This window comes from Oncorhynchus kisutch, linkage group LG30 (assembly GCF_002021735.2).
Source record: "Oncorhynchus kisutch isolate 150728-3 linkage group LG30, Okis_V2, whole genome shotgun sequence".
Classification (NCBI taxonomy): domain Eukaryota; kingdom Metazoa; phylum Chordata; class Actinopteri; order Salmoniformes; family Salmonidae; genus Oncorhynchus; species Oncorhynchus kisutch.
The window spans coordinates 23,044,820-23,064,419 of record NC_034203.2 but is presented as its reverse complement, the minus strand read 5'-3'; the positions used below and the strand labels follow the sequence as shown (position 1 = coordinate 23,064,419).

At 40.9% G+C, this 19,600-nt stretch overlaps 1 protein-coding gene across 1 annotated transcript in view; it reads right to left on the bottom strand.

Moving 5' to 3' along the window:
• The window catches only part of LOC109875343 (contactin-associated protein-like 2), a 77,528-nt gene that overhangs the window by 35,800 nt on the left and 22,128 nt on the right, over nucleotides 1–19,600 (bottom strand). The window contains exons 2-8 of the mRNA XM_031810695.1: nucleotides 12,966–13,076; nucleotides 12,612–12,805; nucleotides 11,971–12,118; nucleotides 9,426–9,629; nucleotides 8,775–8,959; nucleotides 7,837–7,980; nucleotides 1,291–1,549 (exon numbers count right to left, since the gene is read on the bottom strand). Of these exons, the coding sequence (XP_031666555.1) occupies nucleotides 1,291–1,549; nucleotides 7,837–7,980; nucleotides 8,775–8,959; nucleotides 9,426–9,629; nucleotides 11,971–12,118; nucleotides 12,612–12,805; nucleotides 12,966–13,076 (1,245 nt within the window). The remainder of the gene's footprint in view (nucleotides 1–1,290; nucleotides 1,550–7,836; nucleotides 7,981–8,774; nucleotides 8,960–9,425; nucleotides 9,630–11,970; nucleotides 12,119–12,611; nucleotides 12,806–12,965; nucleotides 13,077–19,600) is intronic.

Sequence of the window (19,600 nt, the reverse complement as noted above, 5' to 3'; positions counted from 1 at the left end):
GTTGAATACTTATTGACTGAAGAAAAATAAAACATTCTAAAAACATAATTCCACTTTGACATTATGGGGTATTGTGTTTAGGCCAGTGACAACAAATCTCAATTAAATCCATTTTAATTCAGCCTGTAAAACAACAAAATGTGGAAAAAGTCAAGGGATGTTAATAAGGCACTGTAAAACAAAAATTGGCAGGCACATACAAAAATACTGCTCAATATATGGGGCATTGAACAGTCAGCTTTGTTCAGACACGAGGAAACAGAATCATTAGAACATATTTTCTGGTACTCTCCATTGGTGTCTCGCTTTTAGAGTCTGGTCCAGGAATGGTTGTTATGTCATAATATCAGGGTTCTGATGGACCTGCAAACCGTATTGTTCGGGGATCCAAAAAACCACAATCAGTCAATGGGAAATATCATTATACTCTAGGGTAAAGTATTTATTTTTAGGGCAATATCGGTAGAAATGTTACAAATAGGAAGGTTCAGGAGCCTTGTAAGACATCATAGTAAAATGGAGAGTTGTATTGCAAATGTAAATAGCAAAATGGCATTATACTGGAAAGATGGTTTAATCTATGGACATCAAAGTGTTGGAGTTAAAAAACAATTTTTAAAAAGTATTTATTTTTTATTTCACCTTTATTTAACCAGGTAGGCTAGTTGAGAACAAGTTCTCATTTACAACTGCGACCTGGCCGTTGCCCGCTGTGCGTGAAAATCCAGTACTTCAAGAAAAAGGAAATTAGGAATATATGTATAATTAGTGAACTACAGGTATCGTAGATGTGAGCAAAATAGCTGTAAGTAACAGTAGAAATATTGTTGTCTGTTAGTTTACTCCAATTAGGGTAGATGATGGTAGAGGAGGAAAAATGTATAGAGAAAATAAATTATGCAAGCAATGAAATTTACAGGACCTTCAATCTATCTGTAATATTAAAGACAAAAATACAAACATATACAGGGCCTAAGAGACAGGGCCCAACAGACAGGGCCTAACAGACAGAGATTCAGCTACAGAAGACCCTCCTGGGGAGGGCCTCCCTAGATCGATAGAGAGAAGCAATTAATGCTTTCAAGGGAGGGGAAGGTCTTCAGACTAAATTAACAGGTCTACTGTAGTGCATTAGCCAGCATGGCAGTACTAACGGGACTAGGGCTTTCCAACCCTGTTCCTGGAGATCTACAGTCCTGTAGGTTTTCGTTCATACCCTAATCTAGCGCACCTGGGATTGAATTGAAAACCGACAGGAACAGGGTTGGAGAGCCCTGAACTAGACCGTACCTGAGGAGATGTCTATGCGCATGTTCTTCTTCTGGGTAACGTTGATGTAGACAGTAACCTTCCCCTCGGTGAGGCCCACCTCCACCACACCGTCGGCCAGGGCCGTGTAGAGGAGCAGACCGCTGGGGTTCCATGTTCGGAAGGACAGGCTGACCGACAGGATGTCACTGTCCGACAGCCCCGGAAGACGCAGGAAGCTGGTGGCGTTGAAGAACAAGGGGAAGGAGTGTGTCTCACTGCAGGAGAATGTCAGGTTCCTCTGTAAGGTGGATAGAAAGTATAATAGTACATGGGTCTACAAGTTAGGGCAGCTTTTCCTTCTTGACTTTAGCAACAACAACAAAAATGTTATTCACACAACGTATAAACAAAGCTAGGATATATTTAGCATATATACCATTTTTTAGGTGCTTTTTAGATAGCAAACAGGTCTATAAATTAGGGGAGATTTTCCCTGTTAATTTAAGCTCAAGACATTGGCACAACCATATAAATATAGTTCGCATATATTTTCCATAAGAGGCGGATTAAAAAACCTAAGGTGCTTTTTAAATGTACATTGTACAAATGTTCATTGCATGAGAAAATGCAAGCACCTGCATTATTTCAGAGCGACACAGAAAATCACTCATCATACAGCAGCACTTGACAAAAAACTATTTTGGCTTCTCTTATCAAAGCTGACCTTTCTCCCTCTAATTGTGCTGAACACAAAGCATGCAATTCAACACCAAGGAACATGCTCACAGGAAAACAAAACAAGCTAAGAGGCACATGAGAAGTGAAATCAATAATAATGGTTGGATCCATACTTCAGCACAGTAATGGCTCACACACCATCACATACCATTGACAACTGAGCAGTAATTGTCCTGTGCTAAACGTTGAGGACTTCTGAAGCTTGACACATTTAGTGGGTTCGATCCCATTGCATGGAATACTTTTTTATTCAACATTTCCCAAATGAAAAGAAAAACGACACGTAATAAATATTTTTGCATCTTTGCTAAAATGAATGTAATGCTTTAAATGTATTCCAGAGATGCATGTACATACATTTGCATCTTTGCTCATTTGCATGCCTGACAATATTCCAGAAATGCATGGCTATGACATCTAGTCTATAGGGTGGCCAAAGTGGTTCCTAATTCGGCTTCTTAAATTATGTATTGATCAATGGAGAATTTTTTGGGGGGCCACCAAGCCAAAACTTAACCAGTGCTTTTTTAAAAACCTTTTGATTTCACAATTTTAACATTGTCATAAAGAGCCAACTTAATAAAAGACATGTCCCATCTCAAGAGGCTTTTCTAATAATGTTTTATTTGAGTTAGTTATTGATATAAACAAAAACACAATATGTCTAAGTGTAGGTCTAGATCTTGCGCTTCCAATGAGTGGTATTATATGGCTCTACAGTGGATGGTTTACCGGTGTTATGGTGCATTCGTAACCAAGTGGGAAGTGGGAATTTACCACATAAGGGAAAAATCCATTTGAACAGCCCTCCAACTGGTAATTACTAGTTAAATCAGCCATGAATCCCCATGGAAGCTTGTTGTATTTTTACCACAAAAACATAGTTAGACAGGTAAGACATTTTTTATCTATGGGTTGACGTGTTATGCTCGACCCGTTCAGATTTTTACCACAAAACACCAGAAAATGGCCAAAAAGACTATCATTTGACTATTACTGTAGATGTTCAATATTTATTTTCAAATAAATATTTTAAAAGGAATAGTTTCACCATATTAAAGAGTTTAGTTTGAGTAACAGGCTTGACCTTAAAATGAGAGATAGACGTAAATGAATCTAATCACACTAAATTAATAATAATATTCCCGAAATAACTTTGTCAAAGCAACAAAATAACAAAGGCTAAGCCATGATTGTCTATAATGGGACATGCCGAGAGATGAGTTCGGATTGGTCTGCCATGTAGCACGCTTCTGTCTATAACATGAGCTGGCCAGTATGTGTAGGTCATTCGGTAAACTGTGCTTTTTTTTAAAGATATCACATAGTAGAATTGCAAAAGTGTTGCTCTCCACTTTCTGGAAGACAGAGTTTTGAAATTAGTGAAATGCCCTGTGGAATTAGAGTATGATAGCTAGGGAGATAGAGAAAATTCTGCTGTTTGATTGCAAATATGCAGAGGGAGTCAAAAAGTGAACACACAGAAAGCTGTTGTATAGAACACCTGTCTCCAGATTACATCTTCAAACTAAGGGCAACCAATGGCATCCGTGACAGAGGAAGAAGCGTCTATCCATGTACACGGGTAAGATAGTCTAGCTAGCTACATTTTCAGAAATTACACGTTTCTAATTGTCAGAAAGTCATTTTCATTTAAAGTTCAAGCGTACTGTTAGGTAGCTAGCTAACTTTAGCTGGCAGTCTCGATAGCTAATGTTACGTGTATGATGTGTGTAGTAATATTATTTGTATCTCAGAGCCATTTTCACTGCTAGTTAACATTGAACCTGGTTGGTTAGTTACCTGCAGATTCATGCAGGGTAGTAACGTTATGAGTTGGGATTATGGTTCACTGTTTAGCGAGCTACATGTTTAAATGTGGTTTAATGTTTAATGTGGTGGACAAAATTGAGGCTATGATTAAGAAGTTGGAGAAGGACAACACACAGGTCTTTCCATCATTGTATGATTTTTTGTGTGCAAATGAACTTAAGTTTACAGACAATGTCAAATGTGATATAGCGAAGCACCGGAGATAGTTTGGTGCGCAATTACGCAGGTACCTTCCCGAAACGGATGACACAAACAACTGAATTCATTATCCCTTTCATGCCCTGCCTCCAGTCCACTTACCAATATCTGATCAAGAGAGCCTCACCGAAATTGCAACAAGCGATTCTGTGAAAATTTAATTTAAATCAGAAGCCACTGACAGATTTCTGGTTTGGGCTGCGCTCAGAGTATCCTGCCTTGGCAGATCGCGCTGTTAAGACACTGATGCCCTTTGTAACCACATACCTATGTAAGAGTGAATTCTAGGCCTCACTAGCAGACTGTGCGTGGACAATGATGTGTGGAAAATGATTTAAGACTGAGACTCTCCAATACAACCCAACATTGCAGAGTTATGTAATCCTTTCAAGCACACCCTTCTCATTAACCTGTGGTGAGTTATTCACAATTTTCAGGTTTATTTGTAAGATGGCTAAATAAAGAGCAAAACTATTGATTATTATTACCAAATCGGAGGGCCTGTTGTCCAGACCTCTGGCAGTCTCTTTGGGGGTGCCACAGGGTTCAATCCTCAGGCCGACTCTTTTCTCTGTATACATCAATGATGTCGCGCTTGCTGCTGGTGATTCTCTGATCCACCTCTACGCAGACGACACCATTCTGTATACTTCTGGGCCTTCTTTGGACACTGTTAACAAACCTCCATATGAGCTTCAATGCCATAGACTTAGAATATGTGGACAACTACAAATACCTAGGTGTCTGGTTAGACTGTAAAATCTCCTTCCAGACTCACATTAAAACTCTTGGGATAGGGGGCAGCATTTTCACTTTTGGATGAATAGCGTGCCCAGAGTGAATGTCCTCCTACTCTGTCCCAGATGCTAATATATGCATATTATTAGTAGTATTGGATAGAAAATACTGAAGTTTCTAAAACTGTTTGAATGATGTCTGAGAGTATAACAGAACTCATATGACAGGCGAAAACCTGAGAAAAATCCAACCAGGATGTGGGACATCTGAGGTTTGTAGTTTTTCAAAGCTTGGCCAACCGAATACACATTGAGATATGGATAAAGTTGCACTTCCTACGGCTTCCACTAGATGTCAACGGTCTTTAGAAACTTGAATGAGGATTCTACTATAAAGGAGGGGCTCATGAGACCTCTGAGTCCGTGGTCTGGCAGAGTGTCTCAGTCTCGTGATGCGCGCTCCCGACAGATTTACCTCTCGTTCCAGAGCTTTTCTTCAGACATAGGAATTCTCCGGTTGGAACATTATTGATGTTTTATGTTAAAAACATCCTAAAGATTGATTCCATACATCGTTTGACATGTTTCTAAAGGACTAACGGAACTGAGTTTTTGTCTGGACGAAGTGCCTGCGCCTCATGAAGATGGATTACTGGGCTGAACACGCTAAGTGGCTATTTGGACATAAATGGACTTTATGGAACAAATCAGTCATTTATTGTCGAACTGTGATTCCTGGGAGTGACTTCTGATGAAGATCAAAGGTAAGTGAATATTTATGGTGTTATTTCCAGTTTCTGTTGACTCCAAAATGGCGGATATTCCTCTGGCTGTTTTGGGTTTTTTCCGTAATAAAAAAAAAAAAAAAAATCGGACACAGAGGTTGCATTCAGGAGAAGTCTATCTTTTATCAATGTTTATTATGAGTATTTCCGCAAAATCACCGGATGTTTTGGAATCAAAACATTACTGCACGTAACACACCAATGTAAACGGAGATTCTTGGATATAAATATGCACATTATCGAACAAAACATACATGTATTGTGTAACATGATGTCCTATGAGTGTCATCTGATGAAGATCATCACAGGTTAGTGATACATTTTATCTATATTTCTGCTTTTTGTGACTCCTCTCTTAGGCTGGAAAAATGACAGTTTTTTTGACTTGGCTATGACCTAAATCATATGTTGTGCTTTCGCTGTAAAGCATGTTTGAAATCGGACACGATGGGAAGATTAACAAGATGTTTATCTTTCATTTACTGTATTGTACTTGTTAATGTGTGCCTTTTCAGCGGAATGTTGTCGAGGGGTTCCGCTAGTGGAACACCTGCCCTAGAAAGGTTAAGCATCTCCAATCCAAAATTAAATCTAGAATCGACTTCCTATTTCGCAACAAAGCATCCTTCACTCATGCTGCCAAACACACCCTCGTAAAACTGACTATCCTACCGATCCTTGACTTCGGCGATGTCATTTACAAAATAGCCTCCAACACTCTACTCAGCAAATTGGATGCAGTCTATCACAGTGCCATCCGTTTTGTCACCAAAGCCCTATATACTACCCACCACTGCGACCTGTATGCTCTCATTGGCTGGCCCTCGCTTCATATTCTTCGCCAAACCCACTGGCTCCAGGTCATCTATAAGTCTTTGCTAGGTAAAGCCCTGCATTATCTCAGCTCACTGGTCACCATAGCAGCACCCGTAGCATGCGCTCCAGCAGGTATATTTCACTGGTCACCCCCAAAGCCAATTCCTCCTTCGGCCGCCTTTCCTTCCAGTTCTCTGCTGCCAATGACTGGAACGAACTGCAAAAATCACTGAAGCTGGAGACTCACATCTCCCTCACCAGCTGTCAGAGCAGCTCACAGATCACTGCACCTGTACATAGCTAATCTGTAAATAGCCCATCCAACTACCTGATCCCTATTCTGTTATTTATTTTGCTCCTTTGCACCCCAGTATCTCTACTTGCACGCTCATCTTCTGCACATCCATCACTCCAGTGTTTAATTGCGATATTGTAATTAATTCACCACTATGGCCTATTTATTACCTTACCTCACTTGTCCTACCTCATTTGCATACATTGTATATAGACTTGTTCTATTGTATTATTGACTGTATGTTTGTTAATTCCATGTGTAACAACTCTGTTGTTGTTTGTGTCGCACTGCTTTGCTTTATCTTGGCCAGGTCGCAGTTGTAAATGTGAACTTGTTCTCAACTAGCCTAACTGGTTAAATAAAGGTGAAAACAAATAAAAAAATTAACCAGCCTTTAGTCTTGAAATCTTTGGTGGGGCTAAGACTTAAGAGGGTGTGAACGATGCTGAATGGGTGTAGAGAAAGAAGTGGTTTACCAAAAGATTCAATGGCCATTTTCTCAAAAGTGAGGTTACAAGTTTATCAACTTTCAAAGCAGAATTACTTTCCCATTGTTCTTCAACTGTGGTGTATGATATACAATTTTCTAGCTTGGAGTCTCTACTTTTATCCAATGTAAGAAACATAATTTCAAATGTTGCTACATAAGACCGAAACGAGCCGGTCGGTCACATTTTCACAATATTATTCCGACCTCATAGTATTGAAATATATTCAAAACATTTTTGACTGCACTAGGCCTTTAAATACATTCCATAATATATGTTGTAATTTATTTAAAATGTATGAATGAAAATGTTTTTATACATTATTTGGCCAATTTAAAATATTTCACGTGTATCCTAAAATATTTAGCTAAAAATACTTTAAAATGTTTCCATATAGGATGACTTCTAAGAAATTAATTTGTTTTCTGTCATAATCACCACAAGGTGAGAGTATCTTCTCTTCTGATTTATGCTACAGTGAGTGTGCTGAGATGCACTATACTGTTTTATTGTAGTGCCTCGGTGAAAAAGGATCATTATATTGAAGTGAGGTGTTGCAACACTGGACTTTCCAAGTAATCACAAATACATGGCTGTTCTTACCGTTTATGTTTTCAAGGCACACCAGTGAATCACAAACCACCTAGAAAAGATGCTACTCAGATGTACAAAACATGTCAGAGAAAGGTTCTTACAAAACTTGAAGTATCAATTTTCTTCCTCTTGACCAGGTTGGTAATGTTATCTCCGTTGTAGGTGATGCCCTCCATGCAGCCAACAAAGTTCTCCCTGCCTCCCGAGCTGGGCTTGGCAGAGAAGGGCATGCCTCCAAAACTGATCTAGAGGACACAGAAGGAGAAGAGGAAAAGGGGTCAAGTATTATTTGAAGAGGCTCTGCAGCAGGAGCCACACCTCAGAGCAATTTGTCGCTTTGAATCAAATCAATACAGCAGCATACATCCCTTCAGAGAGTATATTGGTTTTCGCTTGTGCCTGATTGCATTAATCTCCACTTTATAATGAATGTATGTATGGTGTTGTGTTTTTTTTACTTCTCTTTCCCTGCGGAGCCAAAGTAATTTCCTTCGGTATCGCACACCGATAATTACACAGACAAACCTAAAAGCTGAGTTTTGTACACACAGGGGAGCCGCAGTACAGAGAGAGCTTGCTCCGATTTGGCATCTGTGAACTAACACATCTTCACACAGACCTCTGAGTAACCTGACTCACAGGAGCCAAAGGATCTAATTAAATAATCTCTCATATCCCCTCTCCTCGTAGAGATAGGGAGGTATGTGAGGAAATTAACCAGAACAATATACAATACAACTTTATTGGGAGGGTTGTAGAAACGCACCGCATATACAATACAATTTTATAGGAATGGATGGAGAAATTAACCAAGACAATATACAAACTATATAGGATTGGAGTCATTAAAATTCCTGTTAATTTAGAAAGTAAATCAAATTTAAATTTCATATTTTCCCAATTGAAAAGCATTGAAGAAAATTTGAAATTTCAGTGTATTTCCTGAATTGACATTTTTATGGAATTGACCCCAACCCTGATAGGGAGGGAAGCAAAAAGAGTAACCACTAAGACAATACACAATAAAACTGTGGCCTACCTCATAGTCCAGGTCAAGATGATCAAATTCCCCGTTGGTGCGGAAGTGCTGCGTGTGGCGATCCAGGGTAAAGTTGACATTCCGTCGGTATCGCTCGATAATTACGGAGTGCCAATGGTCATCATCCAATAAACTTCCGCTTGTCACGGAGGTGTGCCCGAGGATGGAACCATACTGATTGCTGCCTGAAGTTTACAAGACATAAACTGATTGAATTCAAGAAAATGCTTAAGGCGACATTTTTCCTATAAACAACAGTCTGACATAGTGAGATAACATTTTACAAATGCTAATTTGTGTAGAATACTGTGATGAATAATTATCTTTCTGACAACAACTATTACTGAAATCCATCAAATAAAAACTGTAGATGATTAATGCATAAGGGCCAGTCATATTAGCAAATATGCAGGAATTGTATCAAGTTTCATCAACTGCCATAAGTAATTGCCATAAGAAGCTATATTAACAGTGACTACAGTACACTACAGTAGGTATGCATCCATATGGCACTCTGTTCCCTATATCTTGCACTATTTTTGACCAGAGCACTATGGACCTGGTCAAAAGTAGAGCACTAAATAAGGAATAGGGTGCCATTTGGGACGCACACAGATATCCCATAGACAGGATCAGATAATGGTCCATTACCCAGGTTGATCATGAGCAGTAGTTTGGATCTCTTCAGCTCCAGGCTGATATAGTCTCCCTGCTGTCCCTCCCCATGCAGGAGCACACCGTTACTGGCTGTGGTTTTAAACTTCAGGGAGATGACATCCTTCAAGATCTTCATCTTCTTCATCTTGAAGCGGTAGGATATCACACCCTGGCCTTCGAAGTTGATCACATCTGCCCCTGAGGTCACCGAACAGTGATAAAGGTTACAGAGCTTAATATCCCATCTACTGTCCTGTGTCAAGGCTTTTGACATTAAAGATAATGTGAGTGTTAATGAGAAGAACCTATAGTCCTTTAGAGATCACCTACTGCAATCACAAGCAATGTCAAAAAAGTGAGGCAGCTGCGGGAGAAATGACTGTCTCTAATACATATAACCATGGCTGCAAAGTAAGCTTGGGCAGTATCCAGATTGTCATACCTTCATACTGACCTTGTGCCATATCGGGATATCCGGTAATACCGGCACTGAACACAAGGGGCGCTATTTTCAAACACCACTGACTCTGTAATCCGAAGATTAGCATTGCTAACAAGTACATGATAGCATTCTCTATGGGAGTTTATCTAAATGCTAATGAGTGCATTATACAGTCTCTGACCTAATGTATTACGACATCCCAGCTCATAAAGTTATACAAGTAACTAAAAAATTCTACAGTTTGCTGCAAGCACAAAACAAATATTAGACAGCAAGGCTCTTGATTTAGGAGGGGATTCTCTGCTGTTACCAAGTGAAGCTTGATTTTGGAAGAAGCTAACCCCTTAGTTAGCTCTCGAAAGCTCTAGGCGGCATTCTGACTTCTCCCTAAAAATGTTCAGCCATTAGCTTCGTCTCCGACTGGCTCATGTGTACTACAATCCCAACGCTGTTTTAAAAAGTTTAGAAATTCGTTCATCAGTGAGAAAGAGTCCTTCAAATAAAAAAAGATACTTACTGTAGAAGTTCTGCATATATCCATACAGCCATGGGTGCCTCCATCCGACGAAACTACACTTCAGCTACACCTCCCGAGTTATGCTTACACACAGTTGTTCAGAGCACGCCAGTTAGCAATTAGTACAGGTGGTCACCTCGTCTTCTGTCTGATTTTCGTAAACATGCGCTGTAACATTGACTTATGGCCGTGTGAGAACACTAACTCTAATCCTATCAAGGTGTGTATCAATTTAGTTTTGTATTTTTTATTATTTCTTGCTGATATTTAAGATAATGTCCTTATTCTACCTAAACCGTACCGCAAGCGATGCGTGTTAATCTTCAGATTGAGCGTCAGGGCTCTTAACAAAACTCCCCCGAAGAGAAAACGCCTTCGTCCAATGACTCTTATGTGTAATGGAATGGAACTGAGAGTCATATTCAAGGGCTAACCACTTAGCTTAATAGCTACTAAATTAGCAAACCAAATGCACAACTGTAGAGCATAAAGCATTTTAGACAATTAACTTAATAGTCATAAGATATCTAGCTGGCAAACAGTTTGTTGCGATCTCCATACTGTAACTACCTGGCGCGTGCTGCACAAGAGTGAATGACTCACAAGGCTCCGGTCTCTCATCGTTCTGTACTTGTAAACAAACACCACCTGAGTGGGGACTACCGGTAAGCTTCATTATGAAAAGTTATGTGACCGGTGAAATGAAGAACGCAATCTTCTTTACTTAAAAAAATGGCTACAAATATTAAAATGTATTAAAAATATATACTTAGAAGAAACCGCTTCAACGGTATTGGTGTTATTGAAATACCCCGGTATACGGTATATAAGCCTACTTCAAATACTTTTCTGTCTGTTGAGATGTGCCAGCCTACGTGTCTTTAGACAGCAGCATGGCATTGTGATATCACCCTGTGGCAACTTTCTCCTTTCAAAAGGTGCTTTCATCTCTTTACCCGGTCTGACAGTCGGATGCATCTATTTGCTGTTCAATCTTAAGGGCATGGATGGAGTATTCGCAGTCAGGACAAGTGGCTAGGGGGAACTAGACTGTTCAATTACTAGGGCAAACAAGTTTCTCCTGGTCAGTTTTTCCTGTCTCTCAGTTTCTACAGTGTGTAATACAGCATAGGATGGACACAATAAAGGGTGGTGTGGCAGGTGAAAGCTTTGAGGAAAGAAATCGATCAGTAAAGCGTGTTTTTCGGTAGTATAAGGTAACAACAGAAACCAGCCAAGGTAAACAGCCGTTCTCCATCTCCTACTCTATCAAAAACCTGTAGCTGTGTGAATGTCGCTGTTGGCACATAGATCAGTAATGTAATTATGTAAACTCAATGAATCTACATTACTGAGCATATTAATACACCCACCTGACAAATATGATACCAAGATAATTAAAAACTTCAGTATTACATATTAATTAAGCCCATATTGGCCAACACCTGATTATTCTCATATTTTCTTCATGTTTTGAATTAAGAGATTCCTTTATGTTCTTCTGTTAAAGGATGTTCGCATATACTATCTCTTGTACAGTAGAGTGAGATGTGCATGGATGTACAGTATCGTACACTCACAGTAAGAACAGCCATAGACTTCCACTCTCAAGCCGATCCTCCCCTCCTCGCTCCACTCAAGTGGGATGATGCGGACGTAGCGTGTTATGATTGCATGCTGCAGATCATGGCGGACCACACTCTCGCTGTTGGAGTTGCCTGAAAAGGCCTTGGAAAGCAAACAGAAACATAACCTTTAGGTTCCACATTTTGAAGCCAATTACTGTTCATGGGGAGCATTTCAGATGGTGTGTGATATTATTAAAAGTGCCTTAATAACAAAATAATAATACAGAATCATAATGTGGACCAGTAAATAATATGCTGTTCAGTTGTCTGATGTGAGTTTGATAGGCTATACCAAGGAATTCCTATAGGGGCTTCCCAGCGTACTCGTTACAAGCGACTTGAAGCCGAAGCTACATCTCTGTGTGATTTCTTTCTATATTTCCCCCTTTCAGGTATGAATGCGATTTAATATATTTGTATACATCGATAATCAATGTGGATAATAAATAAAGCATGGCGTTAGTGCCTACAAAAATACGCCATTACTATTGCTCACTTTAGGCTATAATTATATTAACAAAGTACAAACATTTAGAAATGATTGTTGATTAAGTAGGCATTTCTGATACACGAATGACAACTAACACACTCACCCATATGTTGCCATCTTGCCGATACGGTCTCCAGTTCTTTCCTGTATCACTGTAGAGGAGTCTGTACTGGGTTGTCCAATCCGAGCTGCTGTACCGGCCCTGTGTGGCAATGAAGGTGACTTGCTTCCTGGTGCCCAGGTCCACCTGCAGCCACTGGTAACGGTCAGTGTCCCCCGGAGACCAGCCTCCAGCACCTGAGATGAGAGAAACAATCAAACCAGCAACCATTAGTATCCTCTGCTTCTATGTGGCAAAACATATGTGAGTGAAGTGAATGAGACTGCAGCTTAAAATAATCAGAAGATAAAAATATTGAGAGGTTACGCTTTCATTCTGAATTATTTTAGTTAATACCTCCTCTCCTGTTGAGCTTTGCGTATCCAGCCCCATATCCACCAGAGTACACTGAGGAGCTGGTAAAAGCTGTGTGAGAGAGTGGTGTGGCCAACACTTCATCACATTTCCCTGGAGGGCAACACAAAACACAAGATACAGACAATGGAGGAATGAGTCATCGTCCCATAAAATGACACTTCAGCGTGTTTTAACAATGTATTTGATTAAGTAATTTTCTTCCTTACAATTGTATTTTACATTACTGCTCGTTACCATAGACAGGTTTTTGGAGAGAATAGCACATGTGATGTCTCTTACCATTCACATCCTTTTCTATAGCAGGCCCCTGGTGGTAATGACTGGAAGCAAAGGCCATTCAATATAAGTACAATATGAATACTGGCAAGGCCAATTTCTGTCTGGTTTGGTTATTATTGAACACGTCAATAACAATACATGAATAGCTTTGAAAAATAAATCAAACGTTCAGCCTGTCATGTTCCTGGTAGACACACTCAATCTTGATGAATAACTTTAAATCAAATGTTATTAGTCACATGCGCCGAATACAACAGGTGTAGACATTAAAGTGAAATGCTTACTTACGAGCCCCTAACCAACAATGCAGTTTGAAAAAAATATGGATAAGAAATAACAGTAACAAGTAATTAAAGAGCAGCAGTAAACTGTATCGAGACTATATACAGGGGGGTACAGGTACAGAGTCAATGTGTGGGGGGCACCGGTTAGTTGAGGTAATATGTACATGTAGGTAGAGTTATTAAAGTGACTATGCATAGATGATAACAACAGAGAGAAGCAGCGGTGTAAAGAGGAGGGGGGGGGGGGGTGTTCAGGAGTCTTATGGCTTGGGGCTAGAAGCTGTTTAGAAGCCTCTTGCACCTGGACTAGGTGCTCCGGTCCCACTTGCCCTGCGGTAGCAGAGAGAACAGTCTGTGACCAGGGTGGCTGGAGTCTTTGACCATTTTTAAGGCCTTCCTCTGACACCTCTGGAATAGAGGTCCTGGATGGCAGGAAGCCTGGCCCCGGTGATGTACTGGGCCGTACGCACTACCCTCTGTAATGCCTTGCGGTCGGAGGCCGAGCAGTTGCCATACCAGGCAGTGATGCAACCAGTCTATCGATGGATGCTATCGAAGGTGCAGCTGTAGAACCTTTTGAGGATCTGAGGACCCATGCCAAATCTTTTCAGTCTCCTGATGGGGAATATGTTTTGTTAAGCCATCTTCACAACTGACTTGGTGTGCTTGGACCATGTAAGTTTGTTGGAGATGTGGACACCAACTTAAAGCTCTCAACCTGCTCCACTGCAGCCCCATCGATGAGAATGGGCATGTGCTCGGTCCTCCTTTTCCTGCAGTCGACAATCATCTCCTTTGTCTTGATCACGTTGAGGGAGAGGTTGTTGTCCTGGCATCACACGGCCAGGTCTCCGATTTAGGCTGTATCGTCGTTGTTGGTGATCAGGCCTACCACTGTTGTGTCACCGGCAAACTTAATGATGGTGTTGGAGTCGTGCCTGGCCGTGGAGTCATGAGTGAACAGGGAGTACGGGAGGAGACTGAGCACCCACCCCCGAGGGGCCCCGTGTTGAGGATATGTTGTTACCTACCCTTACCTCCTGGGGACGACCTGTCAGGAAGTCCAGGATCCAGTTGCAGAGGGAGATGTTTAGTCTCAGGGTCCTTAGCTTATTGATGAGCTTTGAGGGCACTATGGTGTTGTTCGCTGAGCTGTAGTCAATGAATAGCATTCTCACATAGGTGTTCCTTTTGTCCAGGTGGGAAAGGGCAGTGTGGAGTGCAATAGAGGTTGCATCATCTGTGGATCTGTTGGGGCGCTATGCAAATTGGAGTGAGTCTAGGGTTTCTGGGATAATGGTGTTGATGTGAACCATGACCAGCCTTTCGAAGCACTTCATTGCTACAGACGTGAGTGCTATGGGTCGGTAGTCGTTTAGGAGGGTCTCTTTAGTGTTCTTGGGCACAGGGACTATGGTGGTGTGCTTGAAACATGTAGGTATTACAGACTCAGTCAGGGACAGGTTGAACATGTCAATGAAGACACTTGTCAGTTGGTCAGCGCATGCTCGCAGTACACATCCTGGTAATCCGTCTGGCCCTGCAGCCTTGTGAATGTTGACCTGTTTAAAGGTCTAACTCACATCGGCTGCGGATAGCGTGATCACACAGTCTTCCAGAAGAGCTGGTGTTCCATACATGTTTCAGTGTTATTTGCCTCGAAGAAAGCATAGAAGTAGTTTAGCTCGTCTGGTAGGCTCGTGTCACTGGGCAGCTCTCAGCTGTGCTTCCCTTTGTAGTCTGTAATGGTTTGCAAGCCCTGCCACATCTGACGAGCATCAGAGCCGGTGTAGTACGATTCAATCTTAGTCCTGTATTGATGCTTTGCCTGTTTGATGGTTTGTCAGAAGGCAAAGCGGGATTTCTTATAAGCTTCCAGGTTAGAGTCCCGCACCTCGAAAGTAGCAGCTCTAGCCTTTAGCTCAGTGTGGATTGTTGCCTGTAATCCATGGCTTCTGGTTGGGGTATGTACATAGAGGTCGACTGATTATGAGTTTAACGCCGATACCGCTACTGATTATTGGAGGACCAAAAAAGCCGATACCAACTAATTGGCAGATTTTTTTTTTTTATAAAAAAATGTATTTGTAATAATGACAATTACAACAATACTGAATGAACACTTATTTTAACTTAATATAATACATCAATAAAATCAATTTAGCCTCAAGTATATGGAGAAGTGTTGGAGAAGAACGTAAAAGTGCAATATGTGCTATGTAAGAAAGCTAACGTTTCAGTTCCTTGCTCAGAACATCAGAACATATGAAAGCTGGTGGTTCCTTTTAACATGACTCTTCAATATTCCCAGGTAAAAAGTTTTAGGTTGTAGTTATTATAGGACTATTTCCCTCTATACCATTTATATTTCATTAACCTTTGACTATTGGATGTTCTTATTGGCACTTTAGCATTGCCAGTGTAACAGTATAGCTTCCGTCCCTCTCCTCGCTCCTCCCTGGGCTCGAACCAGCAACACAACGACAACAGCCAAAACATCGAAGCAGCGTTACCCATGCAGAGCAAGGGAAACAACCACCCCAAGGCTCAGAGCGAGTGAAGTTTGAAACGCTATTAGCGCGCGCTAACTAGCCAGCCATTTCATTTCGGTCACACCAGCCTCATCTCGGGAGTTGATAGGTTTGAAGTCATAAACAGCGCAATGCTTGACGCACAACGAAGAGCTGCTGGCAAAACGCACAAAAGTGCTGTTTGAATGAATGTTTACGCGCCTGCTTCTGCCTACCAACCCTCAGTCAGATACTTAGATACTTGTATGCTTGTATGCACAGTCAGATTTATATGCAACACAGGACACGCTAGATAATATCTAGTAATATCATCAACCATGTGTAGTTAACTAGTGATTATGATTGATCGTTTTTTTATAAGATACGTTTAATGCTAGCTAGCAACTTACCTTGGCTTACTGCATTTGCGTAACAGGCAGTCTCCTTGTGGAGTGCAACGAGAGAGAGGCAGGTCGTTATTGCGTTGGACTAGTTAACTGTATGGTTGCAAGATTGGATTACCCGAGCTGACAAGGTGAAAATCTGTCTTTCTGCCCCTGAACGAGGCAGTTAACCCACCGTTCCTAGGCCGTCATTGAAAATAGGAATGTGTTCTTAACTGACTTGCCTAGTTAAATAAAAGGTGTAAAAAAATATTTTCTTTTTTCTTTCAAATCGGAGCCCAAAAATACCGATTTCCGATTGTTATGAAAACGGGAAATCGGCCCTAATTAATCGTCCATTCTGATTAATCGGTCGACCTCTAGTACAAAAGGTCACTGTGGGGACGACGTCATCGATGCACTTATTGATGAAGCCAATGACTGATGTGGTGTATTCCTCAATGCCATTGGAGGAATCACGGAACATATTCCAGTGTGTGCTAGCAAAACAGTGCTGTAGCTTAGCATCTGCTTCATCTGACCAATTTTTTTATTGACCTAGTCACTGGTGCTTCCTACTTAAATTTTTGCTTGTAGGCAGGAATCAGGAGGATATAATTATGGTCAGATTTGCCAAATGGAGGTCGAGGGAGAGCTTTGTATGCGTCTCTGTGTGTGGGGTAAATGTGGTCCAGTTTTTTTCCCTCTGGTTGCACATTTAACATGCTGATAGAAATTTGGTAAAAGGGATTTAAGTTTCCCTGCATTAAAGTCCCCGGCTACTAGGAGCGCCGCCTCTGGGTGAGCGTTCTCTTGTTTGCTTATGGCAGAATACAGCTCATTCAATACTGTCTTAGTGCCAGCCTCTGACTGTGGTGGTATGTAAAACAGCTACGAAAAATACAGATGAAAACTCTCTAGGTAGGTAGTGTGGTCTATAGTTTATCATGAGATACTCTACCTCAGGCGAGCAATAGCTCGAGACTTCCTTAGATATCGTGCACCAGCTGTTATTTACAAAAATACAATGGGCGGCGGGCTGTCTTACCAGACGCCGCTGTTCTATCCTGCCGGTGCACCATATAACCAGCCAGCTGTATGTTGATAGTATCGTCATTCAGCCACGTCTCCGTGAAGCATAAGATATTACAGTTTTGAATGTTGGTAGTTTAATCTTCCGCGTAAGTGATCTATTTTATTGTCAAAAGACTGCACGTTTGCTAGCAGAATGGAAGGAAGTGGGAGTTTATTCAATCGCCTAGGAATTCTCAGAAGGCAGCCTGCCCTCCGGCCACTTTTTCTCCGCCTCCTCTTCACGCAAATCATAGGGATCTGGGCCTGTTCCCAAGAAAGCAGTATATCGTTCGTGTCAGCCTCGTCAGCCTCGTTAACCTGTTGAGTGTAGGGGGCAGTATTTTGATTTTTGGATGAAAAACGTACCCAAATTTAACTTCCTATTTCGCAGGCCCAGAATCTAGAATATGCATATAATTGTCAGATTAGGATAGAAAACACTAAAGTTTCCAAATCTGTCAAAATATTGTCTGAGTATAACAGAACTGATATTGCAGGCAAAAACCTGAGGAAAATTCAACCAGGAAGTGGCCTCTATTTTGAAAGCTCCATGTTCCATTGAATGCCTTGCCTCCATTTAATGGATCAGCCTGTAGTGTGGTTTTCCACTTAAATTTTTGAGTGTGACTCCAAATCCAGACCTCCATGGGTTGATAAATTTGATTTCCATTGATAATTGTCGTCAACACATTCAACTATGTAAAGAAAAAAGTATTTAATAAGAATATTTCATTCATTCAGATCTAGGATGTGTTATTTTAGTGTTCCCTTTATTTTTTTGAGCAGTGTATAAATCGATTATATATTGAAAAAACAACCTGAGGATTGATTATTTAAAAAAGAGTTTGACATGTTTCTTTGAACATTACGGATACTATTTGGAATTTGTGACTGCGATGTCGTGACCACTCGAGCCTGTGGATTTCTGAACATAACGCGCCAAACAAATTGAGGTATTTTGGATATAAAAATTATCTTTATGGAACAAAAGGAACATTTGTGTAACTGGGAGTCTCGTGAGTGCAAACATCCGAAGACCATCAAAGGTAAGCAATTTATTTTATTGCTTTTCGTGACCAATCTACTTGGCGGCTAGCTGTTTGTAATATTTTGTCTACTGAGAGAGATGTTCTTACATAAATGCTTGGATAGATTTCGCCGAAAAGCTTTATTGAAATCTGATACACCAGGTGGATTAACAACAAGCTAAGCTGTGTTTTGCTATATTGCACTTGTGATTTCATGAAAATTAAATATTTTGGGTAATTTAATTAGAATTTGGCGCACTGCAATCCAGCTGTAAATGATCCCGCTAATGGGATGGGTGCATCAAGAAGGTAAAGGAAAAAAAGGATTCTGCCAGTCCGTGGTGAGTAATCGCAGTCCTGATGTCCAGAAGTTCTTTTCGGTCATAAGAGACAGTAACGGCAACATTATGTACAAAATAAGTAAACAAATAAGTTAAACAACGCAAATAAAGTTTGCCAAGAAACACAAGGTGACATCATCACACAGCATACATAATCAGAGCACACAACAGAACATTGTACTGTCTACACTTGGTTTGTTGTTTATATTAAATATTTTTCATTAAAAAGATTTTTGCTGCTAAGGATTCCACGGCGCGGTTATCCTTTACGTCTGGGACTGCAAGTTTGTGTTCCATTTTTTGCGTGGATTCCGGGAGGGCTAGCTGGCTGTACTACAGACCCCTGTCGTCGTCATGAGAAAGACTCGTTATCTTTTCGTAAAACAACTGTTTGCAGTAAAGAGCCAACCTGGATACTAAGGAGATCCCGAGGGATATCGACGAGTACCAACAGCTTTACGCTATGGGGGAACAACATACTCCCATCATGGAAAGATCCAACTACCTCACAAAAGAACTTTAACCCCCCGCCAAAAAGAAATCCAGTTTAATCTACAGACACGGACAATTTACTTACCATTGATGTAGAGGCTAGTGCTCTGGCTGGAATCCATGCAACACTGGAAAAGTTGTGTGAGGAGGTAGCAGGGTTGAGGGGGAGTTTTGAGTTTAGCCAGAGTGAAATTCTCATTCTCCAAGTAGAGAACAAGGCACT